Source organism: Carassius auratus, chromosome 40 (genome assembly GCF_003368295.1).
Source record: "Carassius auratus strain Wakin chromosome 40, ASM336829v1, whole genome shotgun sequence".
NCBI lineage: Eukaryota > Metazoa > Chordata > Actinopteri > Cypriniformes > Cyprinidae > Carassius > Carassius auratus.
Genome location: NC_039282.1, coordinates 10,968,949 through 10,996,878, shown reverse-complemented (window position 1 = coordinate 10,996,878; position 27,930 = coordinate 10,968,949). Strand labels below are relative to the sequence as shown.

At 36.2% G+C, this 27,930-nt stretch overlaps 1 protein-coding gene and 1 long non-coding RNA gene across 13 annotated transcripts in view; one reads left to right on the top strand and one right to left on the bottom strand.

Moving 5' to 3' along the window:
• LOC113058571 (RNA-binding protein Musashi homolog 2) overlaps positions 1–4,916 on the top strand; it is a 167,798-nt gene extending 162,882 nt beyond the window's left edge. For 7 of the 8 annotated variants that reach the window (XM_026226587.1, XM_026226584.1, XM_026226586.1 and 4 more), the window contains one exon: positions 665–4,916. Coding sequence is in view for 1 of the 8 variants with exons in the window: in XM_026226581.1 (XP_026082366.1) it covers positions 665–706 (42 nt within the window). In the remaining 7 variants the exon portion in view is untranslated. Of the gene's footprint in view, positions 1–661 lie in introns of all 8 variants that reach the window. The other variant, XM_026226580.1, reaches the window with a different exon arrangement.
• Positions 1–27,247, bottom strand: part of LOC113058572 (uncharacterized) — a 38,221-nt gene extending 10,974 nt beyond the window's left edge. The window contains exons 1-4 of one of the 5 annotated variants that reach the window (XR_003278011.1): positions 27,141–27,247; positions 26,930–27,047; positions 25,892–26,068; positions 15,512–16,055 (exon numbers count right to left, since the gene is read on the bottom strand). This is a non-coding gene — a long non-coding RNA (uncharacterized LOC113058572). Of the gene's footprint in view, positions 1–15,511; positions 16,056–17,825; positions 18,292–19,807; positions 20,493–25,431; positions 26,069–26,929; positions 27,048–27,140 lie in introns of those variants that run through there. The other 4 variants (XR_003278010.1, XR_003278012.1, XR_003278013.1 and 1 more) reach the window with 4 other exon arrangements.
• Between the last annotated feature and the right edge of the window lie 683 nt (positions 27,248–27,930).

The following is a 27,930-nucleotide window of genomic DNA, read 5'->3' as shown; positions in this document are numbered from 1 at the left end:
TAATAATAATAGGAATGCATACACAATTTATACTACTGTTCAAATGTGGGATTTTTTTTTAAACATAACTTTTTTTTTTTGTAAACTCTCTTATGCTCACCAAGCCTGCATTAATTTGATCAAAATAGAGTTATAACGGTAATATCGTAAAATACATAAGTTAAAAGAAATGTTTTTAGAGTTAATTTATTTTCAAATGTCATTTATTCCTGTGATGTCAAAGCTGAACTTTCAGCATCATTACTCCAGTCTTCACATGATCCTACAGAAATCATTCTAATATGCTGATTTAAGGCTCAAGAAACATTTATTTTTATTACTATTATCAATTTTTAAAAAATATTGTTTTTTAGGATTATTTAATGTAAGGTAAGGTTAAAAAATATATTTCAAATTTAAATATTTTGTGGAATTATAAATGTCTCCACTTTTTCCTGCATAAAATCTAACTGACGCCAAGCTTTTGAACAGTAGTGTATTTGAAAACAAACTGATTTGAAGTTAATGAGACATTTGGTGGCCAGTCTTGTGGCTGGTAGTGACAGGGTTCATGGAGTTAAGGTTATGATGTCACCAGCAAGGCTCAGATGCAGCACATTTTACACACACTACTGAAAGTACAGTACGTGCCAGTTTTGAACAACTTTTCTGTTTGTTTCAGCAGAGTTTAACAGGAGGCCCGGGGAAGACTGGCCGGAGTTTCTAATTGGTTCTGTGTACAGGTAAAGGCCATTAAACTTCAAGCACTACAGCGCTGAATGGGAATCTAAAGCTGAGATGGCGCCACACGAAGAACAAACCGAAATGTCAGAATCATCTCAGAAAGAAGAAGAAAAAAATCAACAACTAAACAATCTGCTGTACTATACTCAAAACCTGGCTTTTGAATATTTTATCCTAGTGTAGCCCTGACCTTAAATGAGGATTATATATTTTTTCCTTTATTGTTTTTCCTTTTAGAAGCGTTTTTATTTCTCTCCATCTTTTTATTGTGTACACGTTGAATCAACCAACGTTTATTTGAGTTTCTAGATGTTCTTTGTTGTTCTTGAATGTTCTCTGATGAGAGCGACTATGTAAACATAAAATGTTTTAGTTTTTTTGTTTTTTTGAGGTAGTGATATTCCAATAGCAGTGTCATTTCACAGCCCTCGTCTATCACATTTCCCGGAAGAAACCGGATTGAAAGGTGACATTTTTTAATTCAAGCCTAAACTGCAATGAGTTGGGTAACTCAAAAAAAAAAAATCTTAGTAGCTCTGTTCTATGTTTATTGTGATGTCTTGTTAACCATGATTACCTATTTTGGGCAATAAGAGGACTACAATATTTTCACAGTCCTTTTTTATAAATGTCATTTTTGTTGTCGATGAAAACAAAAAAAGAGAGAAAAAGTTTTCCTTTTAATACTTTGTGAAATGAGATTTAAAAAGAAAAGAATTCTGAAACTGTATATATTATTCTATTCACTGCATCAAACTGTTTCTGAGAGAGAACCATATTTTTGTGATGGTGTCATAGAGGTTGTATTGTGCGCAAGCTGAAATATGTCAGTGCAAGATTATCTTCGAGACTCAGTGCAGTAACTGAGGTCCATCTGTAGCACAAAGGCCATGATTTACCCCAGTACGGACGAAACTCAATCAAACACTGTTAGCTCGCTTTGTAAATACCGTCGGCTTTACAACTGTGCAGGTGTAATACCAGCATATGGATTAGATAGTGCGTTCAAATGTGCACAGCTTACAAAAAGAATATACTTTAAATCAGCATTGTAACAAAAGAAAACAAATCACCACAAAATCCAAAGCACACATGATTGTGATTTCAAACAGTGTCCAGACATTTCATGGTAGCATTTCATTTCGCATTCTAGTATGAGCTTCTTTTTCCTGACGAGTGTCCATGTGTTTTGAGATTTTTACGCGGAACGATTCGAATAAAAAAGGCAATATTTCCAAACGTTTTGAAATTGCTCTACGATTAGGAAAAACACATCTTTTCTACCATTACCTCATTCCTGTGAGAATTACTTTAAAGGAGATTACAAATTAATTTATTTTAGCCTGAGACAGATATTGAAAAAGATATTAAAGTGTTGTTTTGAAATGAAATAAATCATTGCACTGTGAGAGAGAATTTATCATTTTCTATTTGCACATGTGAACTGAGAGTCTCTAACATGGGTCATGTGAAGGAGCGATGTGGGATAACACTTACGAATCTGGAGTCTTGGCTTGCTTTGATTCAAAGACTGTACTTTTAAATAATCTCTTTCCAGGGATTTTATTCTAGAATATGAGAGATGACGGATGAGTTTATTGGTAGCAATAGTTCATTTCCTCAGAAACACTGAAACTGATTGAAACCAGTAGCTGCTACACACATTTGTTGTACATGTGGGGACTGGATTTGATGAGACACAAATGGCATTTAGAAATATGAATTGACTGATGTATGCTGTTATTTGGTCTTGTTGAAAATGTTTTGTTTTTCTTTATTTAATGGTTTTGTTGTTTTTTTGGTTCATTTGACTAAACTAACAGGTGAGGCGGAATGCTGGATTCCTTCTCAAGAAGGAGACATGATAAAAGTAATACGATTAAAAAATATATATAATAATAAGACAAGAAGAACTTTGTGCTAACTGTTTGAGCTGTTTAAAAAAAAAAGACAAATGTGCAAAAAAAAAAAAAAAAAAAAAAGAAAGAAAGAAAAATTATCCCTAACATGTTTTGAATTTAAATAGGGATGGATTTTTATCAATATTTTTGTGGATGTTAATGATTATACTAAATATAACAATGACAATAATACAGGTATTATGTACTGTATTTATCAATTGTTTCTTTTCATTCCCTGTCACTTCATTCAGAAATTTTATTTTGATCATTGTATTTCAGTAGTGTTAAAAAAAACGAAAAAAAAAAAAAAAAAAAACAAGATTATGACTTTAGCTTGTAAAAGAGTGCTGTCTTGATACCAGTGTAGTGGTCTATACACTTCTTGGTTGGTATTTTTCACAGTTCCCCCCCTCTCACTCTCCTTTTGTCGTTTTGCCCTTCTCTATATCTCACTCTCTCTTTAGTGAGTAGTTGTAGGTGTTATGTACTTAATGTTAAGATGTAGAGGTATTCATTAGCAATTTTAGGACCTGTAAGGATAGAACTTTCTCTTTATAATCATTTAAAGACAAAAAGAAAAAAAATACTGAGCATTATTTTCATAGTAATTTTCCTTTCTTTTTTTTTTCTCTCTCCTTTTTTTATTCCACTGTTTTGCTGGTCTCATATGGTTTCAACTAACCAAAGCTCTCGCTGATGAAATCTAGGAGAAAGAAATTGCTGTATGACAGAATTGTAATCAAGGCATTAATTGGATCCCCACCCTTGAATGTTTTAAAAGGGGTGTGCCATACTACCTTAAATGCTAACGCTAGATATGCAAAACCGTTTTACTTTAATTCTTTTTTAAGAAGGACACGAGCTATGATTATTTTATTACGTGAATGAAAATTCATAAATATTTTTTTAGTAGGTTCTAACAAAGCAATGATGATGATATAGCCTAATCATTATAGATCTGGATAAAACTGTTATAGGTTTTTGATATCTATACTCATTAAAAAAATCCCAGTGGCCTACAGCGCTGTTTTTCTTTTTATGCCTAGATTAGTTTAGTTTTGAGTCACCCGTAACTCACAATATGATTGTTTTTGTACATTTTAATTGCATTGCCAGCTTTTCATTTTAATTCAGCATCTATTCAGAATTGTCTGTTCTGATGTCTCGCTAATTAGCTTGACTTTAGTGTAAATCCAGTGTCACTCTGAATCTGTATTCCTGAATCACATCTGTTCTCAGGGATATCAAACATGAGCCAATGTACCATCTTCACTGGGGAGATTATGTTACTAGAGCTACGATCAGCACAGCACAACTTTTAATGAAAGGTGGTTTCTAACTGAAGTATATTCAATACATTTGAGCTAAAGCGATAGGTGCTGTCGGGACGAACCGTGCACAGCATTTTCTTACTGAAGACATCTTTTTAAACCGCAAACACTATGTGGTTTGTTGTTCTTAGATCCATTTAGGTCTTGGTACAAATTTAGATGGTCTGCACTTAAACATCTGAAGGCAAATGTTTTAACAGCAGATGAAGCACATTTCCCTTCTGCTGTCAAATAAGTGCGTGATTCGGTGACTCTTGATTAAAATGAAGTCTGGCAACCCTTTTAGACTTTAAAAGTCTTTTCCATTCGCATCGGTTAGCTTACCCAGTTTTTTTTTTTATTCCCGTAATTTGATCTCGTAGCTTGGACTTTAAGGTAGCATGGCTCTGTTATCACCATTTTGTTTTCCATGGACAGCAGTTTACAGCGGATGAATGTTACACATCTTGCTAGACTAGTTAAATCATTGGAAAATTGTTGGTTGAAAAAAAAAAAAAAATTGACCTGGAAGGTGTTGGGTGATTTTGGGAGTGAACTACCGTATCCATTTAAACTTGAATTTTGCGGCAAGTGCTAGGCAATGGCCAAAACGATCATCCCACTAATAAAGCAGCAAAACGTTCTACACTGTAATGTCTAATGTACAGTATACTTATATATGTATAGTGTATATATATATATCTCTCTCTCTCTTTGTTAAATTGTTGAAACTGCCTCATGACTCATCATCGTAGGTGAACTAATGCTAGTCCACATTGTTCGTTTCTCTGGCTGTTAAATCATGTGTTGTGTAAGAGCTGCAGCAGATGTACCAGGAGGCTCTGTAGTAGTTTAGCTGCAGAATGTGTCGTGTAAACCTGACAAGGACGTGTAGCTTAATGGGGTCAATATGGTCAAATTTTTGACACTTGGACTCCCATTTTCTCCTGAGGCTTCGGCCTCGCTGATTGCCTTGCCCATTCCTAACACTTGCCCATTTTTTAATGTTAACGGACTTTTTACCGCGAGAACTGACTGAACGGACTGACGTCTGAAAGCATCTTTCAGGTCTTCTTGTATGGCTTGCTCAAGCCCTGTTGTAAAATAAACTAAAGTGGATGGGGGTCTCTCACATCTCAGATGTGGAAAGTATAATTTTATATTTGTATTTTCAAATAATAATGATAATAATAATAAAAAATGTTTGTGAAAGGTTTCCATCCTCTACTGTGGTCCAGAAATCAATGTGTTTGTCTGGAAAAGATTCAAAAAACAATAATAAAAATTATAAAAATAAAAATAATAAAAGAGTTTTTGAACCATTTCACTCATGGTTTTTATTTTCAACTTTTTTCAAGCAGTTGATTTGTGATTCAAAAGAAGTGAATATTCCTGCAAAAGATTGTATGCCAGAACATGCACAACAATTAAAATGCACAAAGTTGAATACAGAGCCCAACAGCTCTTGTGTAAGTTTGTTTTCATTCTCACATTTGTTTGCATCTGTAAATTTGATTCAGACTGGTTAAAGGCTACACACATAGTGAGATATATATTAAATAATTGTAGAAATATATCATTAGAGAAATGCTTTTCCACTAGTGCATCACAGATCTGTTCTGAAAGGGTCACAAGCATAAAAAATAAATGTGCATAGAATAATAACATAAATAGGCTTAAGAGGGATAAGTGTTTTTGTTGTTAATTTCCAAGTCTGTGCCCATTAAACTCTACTGTATTTTGGCACCAATTCATCTTTCATTTGGTAGAAGCAACTAGATTAGACAGATGCCAACACAGACAGGGATTTTGACATGCCCTCATTCTTGATAACCATGAACAAAATTATGCAAGGTAATGCAAACATTAAATACAAGTTCACTTGCCAAGAGGATAAACATGGTTTCTGAACTGAATTATTGGCTGCCAAGAGCACAAGAATTCATTTGACATTTAGAAAACAAACAATTTAGCTATAATGACTATAAATCACACTTCTTTGTTGTTTGTGCATTTATAAAATTGCCGGTTTTGAAGTTCTGCCAATGTTTTTGTTAGAAATGTTGCTTAATGTTGGGCTTGTGCTGTTTATGGCAGTGGGTGGGTTTCACAAACCAAAACAAAGATCGACATTCTGGCCCGGAACGCACATTTTCACTGGAGAATAACTGACTAGCATTGTTTTTCAGATAAACAAGTATGACAGTTCAACTTTGCATGTTTCTTAAGTATCTGCAAACATATTATGGTATTTTTATGCTTGGAGTCAAAAACTTACATACAACACCTATAAATGTTTGTTTTAATCAAAATGTTACTGTTTAAAAAATCTGTTTCTGTGTTGGCTCTCCACTTGATGTCCAATGTAAAATCTACTTTATTATCCATTTTATATAAGCCCAAAATATGAAGATTGTATTAATTAACTGAAATAATTGTCAATCTTTATAAAATGTTTTGAAAAGAATAGTCAGCGATAAAAATTTAATGAAATACTTTTTAGTAATTTATGTAACACCATAGATTTATTATTTCCAAGTACAATTGGTTCAAATGAACCCCAAGGGGTCCGAATTTAAAACCCTTAAAGGCTCAATTGAGAGCCGCAGACTATCTTAGAAAATAAAGTCTTAGAAATCTCTGCCACTGAAATTATACTGCTAAATGTTTTGACTGTCGTGTTGGTTTCAACTATAACAATAGCTGAATCTCGATTTGGACAGTTTTTGTCGTACATTCCTAATTAGAAATGTTTTAGAGAGAAAAATTTAAAAAAAATAAGCTCCAGGAAAACAAATAGGAATGTTCCCCAAGACGTACTGTACACAGAATCCAATCAGACATTCCTATTGTTGTGCGCTACATTTTTGTGTTCCCAGAGCCTAATCAAGAGTTGTTTCAACCGGGATGAAAAATGCAATGTGTGCAGGCTGGCAGAAATTAATGTCATTTTTAATTTGAATCGCTGTCCCATTCTCAAATGTGAAATTGCCTTGCTGAATGTAAGGTGTGACAGCTATTATAAATGTGTGGAAATCCATCTTCCACCCTGCCTCCTCTCTGACTCTCTCTCCCTTTCTCTCTCTCTCTCAGTCCTGGATGAGCAAGCTCTCTTCATACAGTCACTATCACTGTAGCTGTCCACCCACACAGTTCACTGGAGCCATTGGATAGTGTCATGACTCATTGTGTCCACTGTTTGCTGGAGAGAAATACTGAGAGAAATCTCAGCTTCCCTCTTATCAGGAGACCACTTAGACAGGAGAGCTGCAGCACTGCATCCTAACCTGTTCAATCGCAGAAAAAAAAAAAAAAAAACATGATTCTGTCAAACAGGTCCTCTGAAAGCGTGTGTATCTCATAGTAAGGAAGGGGGAATCTCTTTGTGTCGTATATGTTCTCGTGAGCAGGTGTTTGCCACTTGTAAAACGGGAAATGCTGGTATAAACCTTAGTATAAAGTGCAGGTTCCAGGGATGGCAGTCATGAATTGATGTTAAACCCCACTCGATATACATATACTCAAGTTGGTCCGTTCCGAAAACAGTCTGTGTACATTGCCATGTCACAATGGGGTTAAATGTACCTGAAGACCTTTGTGTCATGATGCCTAGAAACAAAGTACTGCCGCACGTATCAGCTGACTTGAGTACACCAATTAAATCGTTTGAAAAATGACTGCCGGTGTCGGGAACGATCTCCAGAGAACTCATTTGGAGAGTTCTGGGTTCTCTGGTGTATAAGACAGAGCTGCCCTACCTATAAGGTCTGCCGGTGTGTTTATATGAGCTGAAAAATATCACAGGCTCCCCTCTGCTCACTCCTAAAGCCTCCCAGAGAAGTCTTTTAGTAACTAACGTTGCTTTACACAAGGTTTTATGTACACAAGAAAAATCTCAGAGGGGGATTTGCCACTGCTTTTAATGATCTTGTTGGTTTTTGTTTAACCAGGGACTTTATTTCACCGTGCTTTGGAATACTTGATTCTGATTGGTCAATTGTGACATTCTAAAGTCAAGTATTATTTTAAATAGTTCCGGTCCTTGAATTTGACTGGCCGATATGGTTCTAAGAGCCACTGTAAGAGCAGTCCAGCATCAGTGAGATTTTTCACTTTATAAAACAAAGATGACAAGAATTAGGAAGTCCACACCATAACTAATATGGAAACGATACAGAGAAAACATTGTTGGAATTACAAATTCATTCACAAATAAAGCAAGGGATTGTTGTCATGGGTGAATAATTGATTCATTCACAAGCTGCCCATGAGTTTATGAGTGAATCGTTGAATCATTTACTCAACTGATTTGTTCCAAAAATGCTGCGGCTCCTTTCCAAATTGTTGGTGGATGAAAACTAAAAACTGGCAAAAGTGTGTCACTACACAGACCCAATACAGTCTTTAAAATGTAAGTTACTCACTATCAAACTCACTTTTTTGAACTACTCTATAAATGTGAAATGATACCACGATCTGTTGGCTGTACATGTCTGTGTTTACATCAAGGCTGACAATCCATTTGTTAGTGTTACATAAATATAATAACTGTTTCCTAGCTCTTTATTCTCATATAAAATCATTCCAACACAATCAATCATTATTAAATGTCCAAATGTAATTGGTATCTGTTTACTAAGTAGAATAGTGTTCAGTAAATTAAAGTGAAAAAAGTGAAAGTGACTATGTTCTTGTTGGTCTTTACCTACCTAATATACCTAATCATACATTTATGTATAATCAGCTGATCATTATCACAAAATAAACCTTCTGAGCGAGACATAAGACCTATTCACGGGTTTATTTTGTTATTTTGTGATAATGACCAGTATTATATACCAGTTGTGGTCCATTATTTCGAGCTCTCTTGATTGAATGTCAATGCATGATCAAACTGTAATTAACAGCAGGGCCTCTAATTATTCGGCAGGTGTACGGTGCTTGATAAATGATCTTATTGCAGTGTTACTGGAAATACGCAGGCCAAAGTTTGAAATCAGATTGTTTCCACTAGAGTTGTCCACCCACTATGGCTCTTCATACCCACAATGGAAACTGCATTTTTAGCAGATGATACTTTATAAGAGGGTTGTTGATGAAAAACATAATGGCGTCCTCATTATTCGCTCCTCTCAGCTGAGTGATCGATGACCGAAAGAGTTCTGCAGCTTTCACATAATGGATATCTACAAGCGTTTACGCTGTCAGGAGCAGCACGAGGGTCCGGATGTGTTCATGCATTAACATCAAGTGCGATCACTTGAGACGAGACGGAGACCGTCCCGTTCTGAATGAACCCAGACAGTTTTTCGGGGTTAGAAACCTGTTCATCCCCTTGTCTTTGCTGATGAGTATTTGACTTCTAACTGCGAGACATCCCAATCATCTCCACTCCCCAAATACTCCAATCAGCCCCTCATTAGCATCTGACACTACCTGTCATTAACAAAGCTCTCTAATTAGGAGCCAATCAGCCCTCTCAGGAGCCCTCTTTCTGAAGGATGTGTGTTTAAAGCAGGAGCATGCGATGAGCACCGATTGCAGGCGAGGTGTGATGTTAGAGGGGAGAACAGCGTGCTTACCCAGCTAGTGTACTAGCACTCAGACAGATGGAGGGAAATTAAATCACTCCTGACACTTTTTATAGTCGCACAGTCATCTGCCTCTTAACGTCAAAGAGAGAGAGGACTGCTTTTCTAAGGCATTATGTATGTCACTGAATCAGCTGTGCGAGCCATATGTCAGCAAAAAATTAAATAAAAATAAAATCTAACATGTTGAGTGAGTGAGACATATGGACTGAAACGATTTGATTTGTTCAAAGACAAAACACAACTTATTATTGTGCTTTTGTTTTTCATAAACCTCTACTTCCATAGCATGTTTTCATTCTTCAAGACCCAGCAAGAGCGATTCATGTACACTTGTGGCTCTGTGTACCTTTAAGAAAACTCATCAAACACACATTTATGATTCTTACAGGTTTCATTTGTATATAAATGCATACAGCATTTAAGCCTGATTGGAAATGACGTGCAATAAAGCCTTGATTTATCTTTTTCTTCGGTCATTACGCGCCATATTTCATCTCATGCTCCTTACTGACATGAATGTTGACTTTTCGGTTATACACTCACTAAATCTTTTTTTTTTTTCAACTTATGTAAGATTTGTTTAGATTATTAATAACTTAAAATATAATCATTAAGATTTGTATGATGGATTTTCATAGTTTTACAATATTTGCATCCAGAACAAGACAAAAACAATCAAATCTAAAAAGCATCACAATATAAACGAAGGCAAAATCCACCTCTGGCTTAATAAATTGTCAAAAATCTGAAAAAGAAATCAATAACAAATGGCCTAACTATGCTTGTGGCAGTCATATCCTGCATATAAAGGTAGGAAAGCCTCTTCTAACCTCTAATTAAACTCTCTAAGCTGGCCATATTCAAATCATTCGGTTATGGTTAAATGAGAAATGAATGAACATGAATGTCAAATAATTCTTTGTCGGACTAATTCTGAAGCTATTCTGACTCTACGGAAATTGTAGGGTTTCCAGTAAGATGGGGAGCTGGGTTTGCGCAAAGGTAATTTCTTAATTTGTGTGCTTTCATTATGTTTAAAAAGGCAATCTCTCTCCTGTGACTGTGTCAAATTGACTCTGTATGGCAAAATGCACTCGTCTGCATAGCTGTCACAAAGGCTCATAAGATCTGGCACCCAATAACTTCACAATGTGCAGAATTACCGGTGTCACTTTTAATGTGACATAGCAATTTACATCACACACCATAGGGACACGTGCACTTTTCAAGTGGTTTGCATGGTTAATGGCTGGAACGTTATTTGCATTATAATTTGGTGAGTGTGAAGTGTAATCAAGCTACATTGACTCTTGGGGACTGTGGTGGTGCGGTGGGTGACGTCGCAGCAACCCGAGAGCAGTGCTGCTTGGGCTTGCATGCAAATTTGCTGTGCGTGGCCAATCTGATGCGCCCCTGACTCGGGCTCAGTTTGCATATTCCACAGTTGGCACGTTAGACCCCACAAAGCCCCTCTAGCCTCTCTTCAGCTCTCATTAGTGCCAGTGAAATAGTATGCTGATGCGCTGGCAAACTTAATTTGTAAGTTAAACACATTTAGATCTGCTTGATACAGAAGAGAGTTATTTTTGGACTTTCCTAGACCGCTTACGTGAAAGCCGTGTGATGCTGAGAAAAATCGCTGACTGAAGACTTGTTCGTTTACATATGCATTTAGTTCTCATGTCAGTCAACAGTGCGTTCGTGACGTTTCGTATTAATTCAGCATGTTTCTGAAGAACGTTCAGTCACAGAGCCTCTCTTGAATAAAATAACAATCTTTGCCAATTATAAGCAGAATCCGTTAGCACTGACATTCATTTCGATAGCAGCCGCTCGAACCACCAGAAGTGTTTGATTTGTAATCTGGTGTATTTGCACTCAATAAAGGTCCTTTTATACTAAGTGTGGTTAAAAAAAAAAAAACTGTGCTCGTAAAGATTTTTTATTTATTGCATCCGAGTACATGGCTACTTTTGAATGTTTGAATGGATAAAGATGGTCTAGTCAGAATCAACATCTACCCAGTGGATAAATAGCCAAACCTCGACTCTTCAGGCAAGTCAAATACACAATCATCTGAGCATAATTACCTGATGAGAGAAATAAATCCGTCCCCTTATGGGCAAAGAGATGATGTTTCAAACACAATTAGACATCCTCATAGGTAATCACATTTCTAATCAGCAATCAAAAACCTTGCCTAGATTGAATCAGTTCTATAATTAAGACTATTTCCAATTAATTGGCAGATGCTAACTTTGGGAACACACAGGTTGCGTTAAGTACGTTAGGTCAGTATTGCCAGGAATCAACATACAGTACCACTTCATTTCTTACTGTCACATTTCCTGTATCACATATAAGTCAAAATGTCATTTTTTTCAGTGCACAATGGCTTTCGCTAACGATATCAAACCGCAAATCATAATGAAGAATAAAACATCCAGTCAATGTTGGTGTTATTATGCACTGCACCACATTAGAGATCACCCATCAAGGTTTTCTCTGTGAATGATGGTGTGGTTTATTTGCATTATTTGCTTGAGCACCCGATTCACTAAATGCAAATCAGTTTCAGCTCAAACATGCCCACAAAGTTGGTGCTGACTGCAATTTGGGAAGCGCAACACAACTCTTAATGATATGCCATATTTTATTGGGATTGGATATACTTGTGAAGTGTGCTTTTGTACACCGTGTGTTGATATATGTTTGATTTACTCCATCGTTTGTTCAATTACTGCTGACATGATCGCTGGAAAATGTATATAAATTACTATTTTAAACCAAATTCAGTTTACTACCCGCCTTGCGCTGACAGTGAAGTGTTCATTTTTATGTTTTGTGAATATAGTGCAACCTATAAAAAGCACAATTTATTTATTTTCATTCTACATTATGATTCACCTGCACAATAAAATATTTAAATGGTAATGAAACAAAGCAAAAAAACTGTAAAAAAATAAATAAAAAAATATGGGTGTCAGTTAACGCTCAGCAGTCAAAGCAATCCAGAAAAACAAGTAAAAGAAAATTAATTTACACAATCTGGAAAAGACAGAACAGCCATTGTCTAGGCTTTATGGAGAGCTGAAAATTTATCCCGAGTAAATAATTCAGAAGCCATTAGCGATGCTTTGTAGTTGCATTTCTAATAGGAAAGCGAATGGTTGCATGAGCAAGACTCTGTGGAGGATAGGATCCATGATTGGACACGTTTTTGGCACAGTCAACAGCCGTTGTAAATGTGCACACCATTTGTTTATTTCTATAATGAGATCAGAGAGTTAAATATTTGGTATTCCGCTCGTATGGAACAGGTTCCACAGTGTCACTGTTTAATTAAAGGCAGTTTCTACTAATCCAGCAACGCTTCCTGAATAGATTTCGCTTGTCCCTCAAGTAAATTATCTTGAGCACTGATAGTCCCTCTCCCCTCTCATTCTCGTTCTATTTCTCATCTCTGTCTACCCACTTTTCCTCTTACCACTCAGGGTATTAATCATGTTTGGCATTTGATTGCAAGACTTCAGGAATTGCTGACACAAACCCAGATCCTTTGTCATGATGCTGTTTCTCTGTAGAGATTTGCCACATTATAAACTAGTCTCAAAGGAAAACATAGAAGCTAATCATATGACAAGCTGTGTATCTATCCAGCGGTCTTTCATCACTCAAAGTCTCTGTGTTAGAGCATCTAACATAATTAGGATAAAGAACGGAGGAGTCAATTTTTTTTACAATCAAAGGATTTGAGGGAATGCAATGCATTTTGTACCAGAGTTTAGCCTTGTACATCGAAAGGCTAAATAACTCTTGTGCTATAAATAAATGAGTCAAAATATAGTCAATCAGTATTCCACAAGAAATAGACATGCTAAAGTGGAGTTAGAATAAGTGTTTGGGTGTGTATATATGTGTTTGCATCGCTGGGTCTAAACAAGGTGGTGCGTCACAGGCTTGACTCGGACAAGTTAATTGAGTTTGGAGAAGAGACCATAGGTCGTGTGTTTACAATAGCATTCTGAAGATGAACTGTTATAGGAAAGAAAACACGCCTGCCAGGGAACAGACATTTAGATAGACATAAACAGTTTATTTTGAAAGCCTAAGCTCAGGCCAAAGTGCATTATATTGACAGCTGTTATAGTCTGAAATTGAATGCAATCTGTTGCGCAGTAGACACATATGCATCCGTGGAGTTTCAAGATTTTTTGGTAAACATTTATATGAATATATAAGGGTAAATGTGTCATATCCTTAAGTTTGCATAATACTGAGCCACCATTTTGCCATTTGAAATGATCCTTTATTTAAGTTTTTAAAATTGATCAGTAATGTTTCTTGAGCACCAGATCAGCATATTCGAATGATTTCTGAAGGCTCATGTGACACTGAAGACTGGAGTAATAATGGCTGCTGATAATTTAGCTTCGCCGTTACAAGAATAAATTACATTTCAGGGTACGTTAAATTAGAGAGCAGTTATTTTAAATAGTAATAATATTTCACAAAATTACCATTTTTAGTGTATTGTGTACTGACATTTACAAAATTGTTTAGGCATAAGCGTTCCATTGAAAAATCGATTTCATTTTTATAATTTTCTTGTCTGATCCAGTCACAAGACTTTCTCCTGTGTGCAGCCACCAAGACACACCAATGCCATTAACCTCAGCCACTAGTCCTCCGTCGCTTTAACCAGGACACAGATGTCACTCCGCGATGGGATGGGGCCCCAAAGATTTTGCCGGCGGCATCAAAACAAATTAACCTTCAGATATTTCTTCGATCCAGGATACACCACCGAGCCTTCACCCCTTGAGGTCTTCTATCCTCCTTCATGTGACCAAATGTAATCTTTCGCATTTCATTTGCACGCACATTATTATTTATATGGGCCAGATTTACTGTGGGCGATGGCACAGATTGGATTCTGGAAGGGCTCGGGCAGGTTGTGGAGGGAGGGGAGGGGGGTGGGAAGAGGCTCAGGTAATTATAATGGAAATGAATGTGGGTCTGGGATGAGGCAGAAGCCCGGCTGCTGGGAGGGCTTTATTAAATATGGAACCGCTGTGATCTGATCAGGGCCCTGAGGATATTGACCGCCTCGGGAGAAGATAACGGTAAAGAGGGCAGGGGAAACGACAAGCTGATGGATGTATTATTTGTGTAAAGGTCTGATCGACGAGGCGGGTGATTCATTTACGGAAGAGGCATCAGCACGTGCAAATCTGATCAAATCCCCCCCCAACCCACCCACTGTCCTTTAGTACCCCCCTCTGTACCCCCGCATTTGGCTCAGTGCTCTGAAGAGGAGGCCACAGGTGATCATCAAGAGCCAGACGGTCTGCATTACCTTTATGAATAGAATATGAATGTGAAGCTCTGGCTTTGCAGAACAGAAGTCCAGGGGTGACACTGTGAGATGAGGTTCAGGGGAATTATCCTAACAGGTCCTACCCTGTTCCGACTAAATGTTTCCTTTTTTTTATTTTTTTTTACGGATTTGGCTGAAAATGCCTGCTTTTATACAACCAGAATATTGCACTCAAGGTTATTCAGAATTTTTTTTTATATAATTTTCAGTCGATATAAGTACCTGGTGTGTCTGAAGAATGTGTTCTAGCCACTAGGACATTCAAAACTTGTTTTATTTAGCTGTTCCTTACATTAAATCTGATATCAGAATGTAATCTATGTCAAAAAATTTTAATACATTTTTTTTAACCAGTGATTACCAATGTTGCATTTATTTAATAAAAGTAAAAACGGTAATATTGTGAATTATTATTACAATTTTAACCCAATTGTAATGCTTTCTGGTTTTTTTAAATATCATTTATTCCTGTGATGGAACAGCTGAATCGCATAAACCTTCAGAAATCATTTTAATATGCTGATTTATAATATGTTGAAGAATCATGTGACACTGAAGACTGCAGGATTGGCTGCTGAAAATCACTGGAATTAATTACATTTAAAACAGATTTAGATAGAAAAAAAAAAGTTATTTTAAATTGTACTAATATTTCACAATGTTATTCTTTTACTGTATTTTTGATCAAATAAATTTAGGATTAATGAGCAGCATAAGAGACATCTATGAAAAACACTTAAAATCTTAATTATACCAAACTTATGTCTTTTAAATATCCAGATATTTTAGTTATCTCACAGCTTGCATAAAACGAGCGCTGCGGGACACAAAGTGATTAAGGTTTGAGCTACAGATGATTTGATGACTCTATTATGGTCTGGCTCATTACGGTTAAGAAAATGTCACAGGTGCAGAAATTACCATTAAGATTCGGCGAAGTCAAACGTGTTCTTCTTTTTGAACAAATACCCCGGGCTGTTGCTCCCTGGAATTCAAGTGAGAGCTGGACTTAAAAAGGAAAAATGTATTCCCAGCTCAGCGTAGTGTGTCGGGCAGACACAGGTCAAGCACTCATATTAATAAAACCCAAAGGGCTCTTGGCACTTCTCCTCCTCTACTCCACACCAAGGCCAGAGCAGCCATGTTCCTGCAAGAGGGAGAGCAGAATATCTTTGCTAAATCTGATCTTGTTAAAGGCCACATTAAATATTGATCAACTCTGAAGATACTCAATGAGACTGGTTCTGCAGTCTGCCGGTGCCAGAGCCGGCGTGAGTTATGATCGGATGTGATGGGCCGCTTTTGGATCCTGCGTGGAAGTCCGGAGAGAGGGATTGCAATGAAGATAAACGTCTAACCACAACAATGTATGTTGAAAACTAGATACAGACTCAATCTGGACCTGTTCATGAAGTACACGGTGCTTTTTGAATGATTTCTGCACATTCTTTTAATGTATTTGTTATATAAGGATATATATAAAGGGATATTACAGGTTTAATACAAGTTTAGATCAATCAACAGTTTGTAATTAACCAGAGAAATATCACACATCCTTACAGTCATCCTTAATATGAGGTTTTATGTTGTGTTGGCAACAAGGTTTTATAAATTGTATATAACTTTGCACATAAATAATAAGGTTAGTAAGTTATTTATTCACATTAAAATCATGTTTACAGGCATATTGTTTACATTTTGTGGCTACACTATTGACATTTACGGATTGGACCCATTCACTTCCACTGAAAGTGCCTCACGGTCATCCAGATCTTTGGAGAGTGTTTTTGTGGCAATCAGTATTATGCCACAAGCGCTGTCAATTGAGCTTGTGTTGAACATACAATATTCCTTTATTCGAGTGTGGTTTCATAAGCTTGAAGGGAAGCTACTGTAAATCAATCCTACCTTCTTTAACATCTATTGCTCAAAGATAAGAAAGAACAAGTCAGCTCAGAACTCATTTCCTTTTCTAAGAAAACTGTACACTGATTTTCTTTCCTGTAATACCATTGAAGTCCAATATATGAATCCAGCCACCCACATATGTATGCAATTTGTCCCATAAAGCTGTGTTAGCAGAGTAAGCTCATCAGGCTAATGGGAGTCTGGGCCCCTCAAGCACCTCCAAAGTGCAATCAGAGGGAGATGAACACCACACTTTAGCTTCCCTAACGAAGGAAACAATTCTCTCAAGTGAGCCCAAAATTAGTTTATGTTCAGTGTGTGAAAGAGAGCTTTTTCCCAGGTTAGCTGAGCGACTGTCTGCGACCGAACCTGCTTCCCCACCTGGTGATAAACACTCTAGAGAAGTGCGAGAAGAGTAAGAGAAAGAGTGGAGAAAAGCTCTCTAAAAATACCTGAAGTCCTCCTCAAGTTGCAGCCGTGAGTGCGTTTGCTGTGAAGCTGCACATTTTTCCAGACTCATTTATCACAGTCAGCGCTGAGGAGGCGACCGGAGGCCGTGTTGTGTCTGTTGGATTAGCAAACACAAGCTCGTTTCACACCCTCCCCAAATCACTTTGTCCTTGTAAAATGAGGGAAATATGGTAAAAAAAAATAAAATAAAAAGTTATCTGGTAATACATTGCAACAAGAAATTTCCATGTCAGACAGTGATGTTAAGTCATATATATAATATATATAATATATATATAATATTAATAACAAATAATAATATTATTAATAATAAACTTATATTGGGATTTATTATTTTATATGATTTTATCATATTTTAAACAGAATTTTACTAATAATAATAATTTAACCTAAATAAATGTTATACAAATGTTCATTATTTATTATTGATTTATTATTAAATTAATATTATATATTTTAAGAATATACATTACTTGATGTGATATAATTTTCAGAAGTATAAATATTATATCACTTTAAAATAAACTATGGAAAGAAAAAATGTGATTAAAAATAATAATAATAAAAGCTTAAACTATACGAAATAAAATGTATGTATTCATATTCATTTTTAACCTAGGTTGACATAAATTTGACTAAATAGTCATTTTAGAACCATATACTAAAACATTTGAACTGTCCACACTGAAACTTTGATTCCTTGGTATTAAAGTAATTGTACTTGTTCATGTGTGTGTGGGAATGAAAACTGCTACCAAAAAGCCCTAAAGCTGTTCATCTTCTCTCACACACAAATCTTCCTATTCATCCCTCCACTGCTGTGCCCGTCCTATCAGGTGGGACACATGTCATTCATCATTTCCATGGCAACTGTCTCTTCGCTGGACAGCTTTGCAATCAGCAACCCATCAGACCTTCATCGTGCCTCTGCCTCTTTTGTCCCCGTCCGCTCGCCATCATAGCTCGATAAGATTATCACAGACAACCTCAACTCTGCACCAGTGCTGAGAAGAGAAAGGAGGAGGCGGTTACTCTTTCATTCATTTCTCTTTCATACTTTATCCGTTCGGCCAAGACAAGCCTTTTCCTGTCTTGTTTGCCCTCCCTACACTGAAGGCAAAGCGGCTGAAAGTGTGATATGTCAAGACAGGGCTGGCTCTTTGACTGCAGAGTAACGGCCAAATACAAAGACCTTCATGAATTATCTGACAATAAATCTGGGAGATTTAAGGCTTGACATCAGCAGCACTTTAAGGAGAATTATAACAAAGCGAGGACAAAGACGTGAAAAATGGAAAAACAAGCCGAGCCAATCTGTAAAAGAGCTTGGAATCAAAAAAAGAGTTTAAGGGGAAATCTTGTGTAACAATGTCCATGTCGATTTAAGCCTGTGCAATTCTTGGTGGAAGATGTATATTGATTATTTTCAGCATAATTCTTGATGTTCACCTTTAAATCTTAGTTGTTGGAGCAGGACATATTTAAGGACTCTTCTCTATTAGCCAAAAGAGTTTAGCTTACATCATAGCCTTGAGCAATGAAGACAGCTTTTTATTTAAAAATTACTTAACATATACACATATATATATATATATATATATATATAAAATTAGTATTATTATTATTATTTCTTTATTTATTTTTTGTCTGTTTTGCTGAGATAGGCTTTACATTTTATATGTGTTAAAAATGTGCCAAATTATCATTTTGTCAACATTTAGTATACAGATGACCTCAAAACCTAATAGAAAAAAGTCGCACTTTATAATTACGTTGCATGGAATAAAGTAATCAAAGTAAACTAGACAAAAGCTCTTACAATAAATGCAAACTGCTTGGAGTTGGTTAATGTGTTGTATACTAGTTTCTTTCATTTATAATAATGTTACATTGAACTGACAAAAGTTCACAGGATGAGCGCCCCCTGCTGGCCTGCTCGGCTCCAGAGGGTGTGCTGGCCAAAGCTGCAGGTTGACAGATTAATTACCCTATACACTTTAAACCCATAATTCCCTGTATATAAAAATCGAATCATTCAATTTAATCTGTATAAATTGTGAACAATGCCAAACATTCCATACAATTCTATGTAACTGTATTACTGTTTTTTTCTGTCTCGTGTTGTTCGCTCAAGAGACGATAACGATGAATGTCAATTAGAATTATTTGAAATTATTTAAAATATAAATCTTTATTAACATTATGAATATCTTTACTCTTATTTCTTTTTAAGTTGCACATAAACATAGCATCGTAATGCACATCACACTGACATGCAAAAAAAAACTAAGATATAAATCAGGACAGTGCCACAATAGTGACTATTTTGAAAATGAGGGGCATATGTTTCCCATCTCTCTACTTAGTTTTCTTTGAAGTATTTGAAAGCAAACTGAAAAATTCTGTCAGAATCTAAGAAATAAAGGAGGGTATACATTTCTTACATTTGCATTTGTAAATTTATCCACTAGAATTACCATGTTCAGTCAGAAAACATGGAGTTCAAAATATACTTAAAAACTGTAGTTTTCTAAAACAAAGAGGTAAATATTATAAGCTAATTGAAAATATCTCTACAACAAAAATTAGAGGTAAAATCACGAAAAAGGCCGGTAAACCACTGCTGTAAACTGTAATAATATTCTATTAATAATAGTATCTTTGATCATAAATGCAGCTTTAGTGATATTTAAAATAATATAATAAAATAAATTAACCACCCCAAACTGTTGTACAGCAGTGCAATTTAAATTTAATAATGTCATGTTGTTTTGCATATTGGATCACATGCATTCAACAGTCCGTATCACTAGGCTGTTTGAAACATTTCAATGCCAATTACAACTAGTAATGATAGATAGATAACAGTATATATTTTTATTATTATTATGAATAATATTGTTTGTTTATAATCCTGCCAAAAATGTTTATCATGTATCACTGAGAATTTCCAGTCAGTCCAGCAATGAGGTTTTGTGCTATTTTCAGTTTCTGATGCCGAGCAAAAAACTGCGATCATTTCACTGCCAATGCTTTTTTTTTCTTTTAGAAATTGGTGCATTTTTCAGATCAATTCTGTGGTAATGCCAGGAACAAAAGAAGAAAAAAGCACTTCCACTGAAATTCTCAAGCCTCCGGAAGAAAGTGTGTCTCGGCCATCATCCAATCTCCCACCGTCCTTGAAGGATTGATCAGAAGTGCTGAACTGTGGATGAGAGCGAGATGAAGAGGGCGGATGAACGAGCGGAAGAGAATAGATCCAGACGAGGGTGCATTATTTATTTAAAGCCATAATTAATACGAGGGGCTTCATCATCGTCCTCCGCTTCGGACGGTTTCCATTTTTAATGTTATTCATGGGGGATGAGAGAGAAAATTTCAAATCTCCTTCCCTTATTACTGCAGCAAGAAAGAGTCACATTGGTTGGGGGTGGGCGGGGGGGGGTCTGTGGTGATTACACAGCTGCCCAAGCCCAACTGTACGTGAATACTGTATTTGCAAACACTCGAGTTCTGAGAGCCGAGGCTGTAATCGCCTCTTCTGTCAGACGGAGACAAGTGACGGAGTCAAATTACTCCCTCAAGGTTATTTCCCTCTTCCTCTTTAGTGATGCAAACTTTTCACATGAGCACTCAGGTCTCACGGATGGAGGTAATGGAGAAGAGAGAGAGAGAACCCGAGAGATGCCACAGGCCCATCAGAAAATAAATAGTATTTTAGCGCATTCGCTAGTTTAGCCCCAAACAATCTCATCTGCAGCGGAGGGAGACAGGGAGACGATATTAAAGATTCTCATTATGCAGCTCTCCGAGTGTCTTCAGTCAATCCTCCGCCCCAGACAGCACGGGAATCACTCCTGACAAACATTAATATGGAATGAACATTGAAGGATGCATTCCTGGAAAAAGCCTGCGGAGCCGGGCGGGCCTGAAGATTGGGCAGCTGGAGCCTGTTACTGACACCTCCTTACAGGGGCAAAATGTTGTCATATCAGTAAGACCGTCAGACGAATCGATGGCCAGAAAAATATCCTTCACCACATACGTTAGGATCTTTTAACCGTCCCCCGGGCGAAGATTGTGCTATGGAAAGATGTCCTCTACATTCATACTTGAGTAGGCTAGTCAAGACGCTGAATACAAATCAGTGTTAAGGATGGGTAAAACTTTTCAGGGACAATAGCTGTTGTTCTCCTTGGTAGGTTTAGTAATTGGTGGCGCTCCAAATGTACTAGCCCCAGGTGTTTTTGTCTATTTTTACTGTACGTTTCTTATGGAATAGTAGGTTTCACTGATATTCAATAAGTCAGGCTTGAAATTACGTGGGAAAACCTAGCTTGTTCTCCTCTAGCATGGTCAAGAAATGAAGAGGGAAAAAGTTCATGTACTGTAAAAAAACAAATCACTTGATCAAATGTTGATAATCTCCAAAGCAGCTTCACGTGAGTGTTTTTACCCTAATACCTATAACCGAAAAAATATATAATAATATAATTGTGAAGTAAATGTAGCAGAAAATATCTCTGTTCAAGCATGAACCTCAAAATATTAAGCATATTCTACTTTTGAACAATTCAACCATATAAAAAATGAAAACTTGAAGATTTGAGATATATGTGTGTGTGTGTGTGTGTGTGTGTGTGAGAGAGAGATGACTTCTTAAGTATTTATTCCAAAGTACAAAACCTTGTACAATTTATCCAGAATTTAGTGTTCTTTCCAATGGTATAAAATTAAGTTCAAACTTCTTTACAATGCAGGTTTTCCTGGCATGCAATGGGGGGTGAATGATGAATTATGTTGCATTTTCACAGTTTGCCAGTCTTTTTTGCACTGTTGCTTTTGTTGATGATATTGATACGTTTTGTAACTTCTTTTGCAATGCCTGGAGTTTATTGTCCATGTAGAATAATTTATTTGTGCACAAAAATTATCCACAAACTGTTACTGTTATAGTGTTTGGTGCACCAAGTTGTTTGAAATACAGTATAAATGTTGATTTTGTGAGATATTTCAACATGATTATTTTAAGCACCAACTGCTTCAGAATTGCAAAACATGCACATTTTAAGAAATTAAATCAACCTAATGATTTTTTTTATTTTTTTTATACAGGTTACCCAAAAACATAATGCATAGTGAACGTAACTCTCTTTCTGCAAATATACAGCAGGAGAGAAAGTTCTTGATGTGTGATATGTTGAAGAACACAAGGCTAGGTTTCACCAGGTTTATTTTTAGGCACAGGTTTATGGCAGCAGGTGCTCTCTTACTTCTGCTTATGGCATCAATATAAATGAGTGATAATTACTTTTGTTACAATTAAATTAGTCTCAGCAAAACAACATAATGGCGATTTGTTATGCTCTGGTGAGCAATAACAAACCAATCATAATTAACAGCTCTGTTTGTGCGAGCAACTCTCTTTGTGTAACAAATACCTTCTGATTCCCTAAACCAAATGTGCTAGCCAAAAACTTGATGAAAGTCCGAAAATGATAGTAACTGGTCTCAGACATCCAAATGAGTGTGTTGAAGGGTTAGACAGATGCTTGTGGTGTCAATAACCCAGACTGGTGGGCTAAATCCCACAAAAGGAGGGTTCTTTCAAAAGTCCCAAGCAGTGATGTTCTTTTTTCTTTTCTTTTTTTTATAAAAATGTGTAGATGTCACATGCTTTATTCTCCCATTAGAGCTCTTCCTGTCCTTGAAGGATTAAAAAAGAAGATAAGAATGGGGAAAAATGCCTTGAACATCTTCTGTCAGGAAGAAAAAAAAGTGTCTGTGTGGCACTGGCTGATGACACACGCTTGGGAGCAGCCTGTTGAATTCGGTTTCCATTTATCCCTTTACACCTCTTGCCCCTCCAAAGCTCGGCTCAGACTTCATAGCCTGAGGACATGGAATCATGTAAGAGGGCTCACCCGTGGCTGAGTCTCTGATCTCAGATCAGTCTGGGCTCACCTGCACCTTTGGGGTGAGGTATAGCAGAACTCATAGACCCTGTAGGGGGCTCAAGAAAACAGGTACTCCTGTGTGGTCTGTTTTTGTTAAACGAGTACACTAAAAACTACTTTTCACTCAAGAATTGCGAGTACATTTCACAAATAATTACAAAGAAACAAAAAGTAAAAAAAAAAATTCTGGAATAATTCACCCAAAAATAAAAATTTGCCATATATTCACTCGCTCTCAGTTCATCCAGGATTTAAAGGACTCATTGGAAAATATTTGGATAAATTTAGTATTATATCACTTGCTCACCAGTCTATCATCTGCAGGGAATGGGTGCCAACAGCTGATAAAAACATCACAATAAAAAAAATTGAGTAATTCACATGACTCACATGACCTTTTTGTGAAGTGGAAAGCTGCATGTTTGTTAGAAACAAATCCATCATTAAGGTGTTTTGATTTTATTCTGATGGCACCCATTCACTGCAGAGGATCCACTGGTGAGCAAGTGATGTGATGTTCCAATGAAAACGAACTCATCAATATGTTGGATGGCCTGAGGGGGAGGGAATTTTCAGAAGGATGTTCCTTTAAACCTGAAATTTTGAAGACGAAAATATTCTTTCCAACCAATCTTTGTTTCATTTAGGCTACAGCTTTGTAAAATATTTTTGTACACTCTGTATTGTCAGTACATCACAGTACTGAACAACAGAAGGGTCTAAATGGCAAGGATGGAGCAATTCATGACATGAACACACCACATGGGTGCAGTTGCTCTTTGGGCTCTGTTTTATCCCCCAGGCTTTTAATTGTGAGCTTTCGGCTCTGATTTGAGAACGCACAGCTTAAGTGAAAGACTGTAATATGCAATTTAGGCTTGTTAGAAAAGGATTAATTATCAAGGCCAATTATTTAGAATTGTATCATGTGAAAGGTTAGCTCTAGGTGACAGAAGAGAGGAAACAGACCTGAGGCAATGCAGACGGCGTGTGTGGTCGTGCATTTCAATGCCATGTGAAAATGAACTCGCCCGCAGAGCAAATTGCATTGACCTGGATCGCGCGTGTTGATGGTGAAGAGGCAGAACTCCACGGGAGAGCCTTTAACCCTGTGCCTGGTCAACTGAGATGCCTGACAGTTTAAACTGAGGCTTTTAGGAGAACTAAACTGGCCTAAATACTGTATTTTTCATGTCTACCTTATGACGGCTATTGTATATCCCGACAAAGTAACAGTTATATAAACAGCAATGTGTACATGGCAGCACTGGAGTTCTTTTGTGTTTCACATGTAACAGTTTCATTCTTTCATTTCTACTGACATTTAACTTAAAACTTTGATCAGTTTGCGCCCTATTATAACAAAGAATTAGTGACTAAATAAACCAGTCTTTAATGGTGCATACAAAAGGTATAGTTATTTGAGATAAATAAAAAGACACATTTTAGGTTCTAAACATGATTGCTTCTGCTCTTGCGCTCTTTAAAGTATAAGCATACATAGTTTTGTAAAAAATAGGAAGTTTATAAAATGCACTGCAAATAGTTTGACATTCTCTTTCATAACTATAGCCACCGTAATATATTATAATGCATTGATATCTATGCACATATTTACAGTTGTTTAATGCATTAATGCATGTGAGCAGAACATAATTCGTTATAATGCATGTCTACTGTTTCAAGATTTTATAATGTATTATAATTGAGGTAGTATTATAATTATAGTATAATAATGGATTATAACTGTTGTTACTTTTATTCATGAAAAGCCAAAAATGCACTTCAGTGTGGATTATAAATAATTAATCATTATAATGCATTTCAGGTCCTCTGTTTAAAGCTGTGTGTATTATAAAATTACACCAAATATGAAGTTTGGGTGCCTTTTAATGAAAGTTTCTATAATGCATTGCCAGTGGTTCATAATGCATTGCAAAGAGTTTTATGTTCTCATATATGACTAACAGCCATTTATTATATGTACTTTATGTATTAATATTATATGCATGGTTAATAGTTTAATTAGTATCATTCATTATAGAATGAGAACAGAACATTATTTGTTATAATGCATTATAGGTTTAATATATAAAGGTGTAAATATTATAACAGATTAAAATATTATCAAGTTTATGCATATAAATAATTTGCATATGAATAATCATTTATATATCTAAGGTACAGTTTTTTTTAACCCTTTTATGTTGATTTTTTTTGTAGAGTGTAAATGTTTAAAAAAATTGTCATATACCATAAACCATTGTTCACTTTGTTAATAGACATAATAAGTGAAACGTTTCAAATGCTACATCTTGACCGAGTTGGGGAGAGCATGGTATTTTAGGTTAAGGATTGTGAGCTGCCTGTATTTGTGCAGACCTCAGCAGAGAGAGGAATACCAAGTACAGTAATTCAGGTCTCTCAAGTAATATACCACACTAATTTAACCATCAGGCTTCTTTATGTAATTAAGCAGTACAGCAGCGCAGGCCTGCAAGTTTTTGCAGGCCGGGGACATGAAAAATCAAGCTCTGCTTGGGGGAAAAATGCCCTTGACATATGCAGGGGGAAAGATCCCATTATTCCAGTGCTGAATAAACAAATAAATAAATAATAATACCAACAAGTGGGTCCCAATCGATACCTTGAACAGGGCAACAGGATGGCAGCCTTTCTTCTGAGCTCCATGGCCGTGGAGAAGTAAAACAAACAGTGTTTGTGTAAAGGTCTTCAAACCCCAGCCGGCTCAACCTGCCATTGATTATGATGATGGAGCACTCAAAGGGATGTGTGGCCAGCAGACAGAAGCTGTAGTGCATACCTAGTGAGTACACATCATGTCTCATTATCAGCACAAAACAAAGGAGAAGACAGCTAGGGACACTCAGCTTCAACTAAACCTGGTGTATTCTCAGGACATTAACATTAAAAAATGTGTACATGAAGCAGATCTCTCTTGAAATGAGGAACTTAAATACGTATTTGAAATCCTTTTTTTATTTTTATAATAGATCACAGTAAGTAGGCATTGTAAAAGAAAATGTGACTTGATATGTTTTTCATCAGTGTAAATTAGTGACTACCGAAATGTACAGACTACTACATTTTCAGTAGTATAAAAGTAGCTTAGTTATGCTGTTAATAATCGTAGATTTTCTAGTAACAATTTTCCCCCAACTAATAGCTTTTTAGCATTTTATCTCTTTATTTAATATATTTATGTTAAAATATATATTTTATCTTATAAGAATCAGAAGATTGGGTTTGATAGCTTACAGCTTGGCAATATTGAATTGCAATGAATGAACCGTATAAACTGAAAACATTTCAAACTTGTGAGCTTGCTGCTAACTGAGATGTATAAAACCAAACAACAGTTCAAATACACTTTAGATTATACAGCTGACTCTTGTCAGTGTGGTTTTATTGTGTTCACTAATTAATTTTACTCTTTAATTAGGCTATATTTATTATAATTATGCTTGTTTCAAAACAAACTTATAGAACCACTACTAAAACTATAAACACCTTGATCCTGAAATAGAGCCACGAGTGACAATCAGCTCAGTCTTCTCTAACAAGGTTAGTGCAGCCATACTAGTACCCAAGAGAGTAATACTAATAAACAGCTTGAGATCCTGTATTAATTTAGGCTATAATGTTTCTGTAGCAGTAATATTACCTGTGGTATTTAAGTGGAGACTGTAGTTACTCTGGTAATTCTTTAAGGGTTGTTGTTGTGTTGAGGAGCAGGACGACGTTCATCCAGGCGTCACGCGACTCTCCTTCACTAATTTCATCTTCACAACACACATAAAACACATAATAAAAGCCATTCATGCTGACAAAATAACATTGAACAATTGAAATACAAAATCGAAAAAATAAATTACTTGTGTGGGTAAAATGTTATCCAAAATGTGGTTTGTGTGCTCTATGTTCTCTCAGCATTTCATGCCTGGATTCCCTGGAAGCATGTGCTCAGAACAGCCGACAGGAATCTCGAGACAATAGACATCACATTACTGCCATCTAGCGGTCTACTTGTAATTACAGTTGAACTCCTTGCAAGCTAGCGTCACAAAATCATAAATGTTACTGTCATAATTATAGTGCCTCTAGACGGCAATGAAAGACAACAACCTGAAGATATGAAGAAACTGTTCCATAACGGCATTATTCCACGTCCTCATCATGTCTAGAGATACTGGATAAAATAATCTCAAATTTAAAGATGGGTATTTATTGCAATATAATGTTAACATAACCTCCTTTAAAATGTGACAAATTAACATTCAAAATAATAAAACCGAAAAGTTTTGTTTATTCATCATGCACGCAAAACATTAATTGTATTTAGATCTGATGTTCTGTCAGCAGCAAACATGTTTGGAACAACAATAAAAAAAAAGGAACTGTAAAAACAAACACTAACAATCAACCAAGTGCATGTCCATGTGATGTGTCACATCTGAATTCTGCTGCGACTGCAGGAATGATTCACATCATTAAATCCTCGCATTATTCCTGGAACGCTTACACTTTTAAATATTTACACTGAAATGGTTATGTTAAAAAATTCAGCAGTGATGAATCAGTGTCTATTCAAGGACATTCACTATCCCACAAAGCCATGCGCTTGCCATTTACAAAATAAATAAATAAATAAACTATTCAGTACTT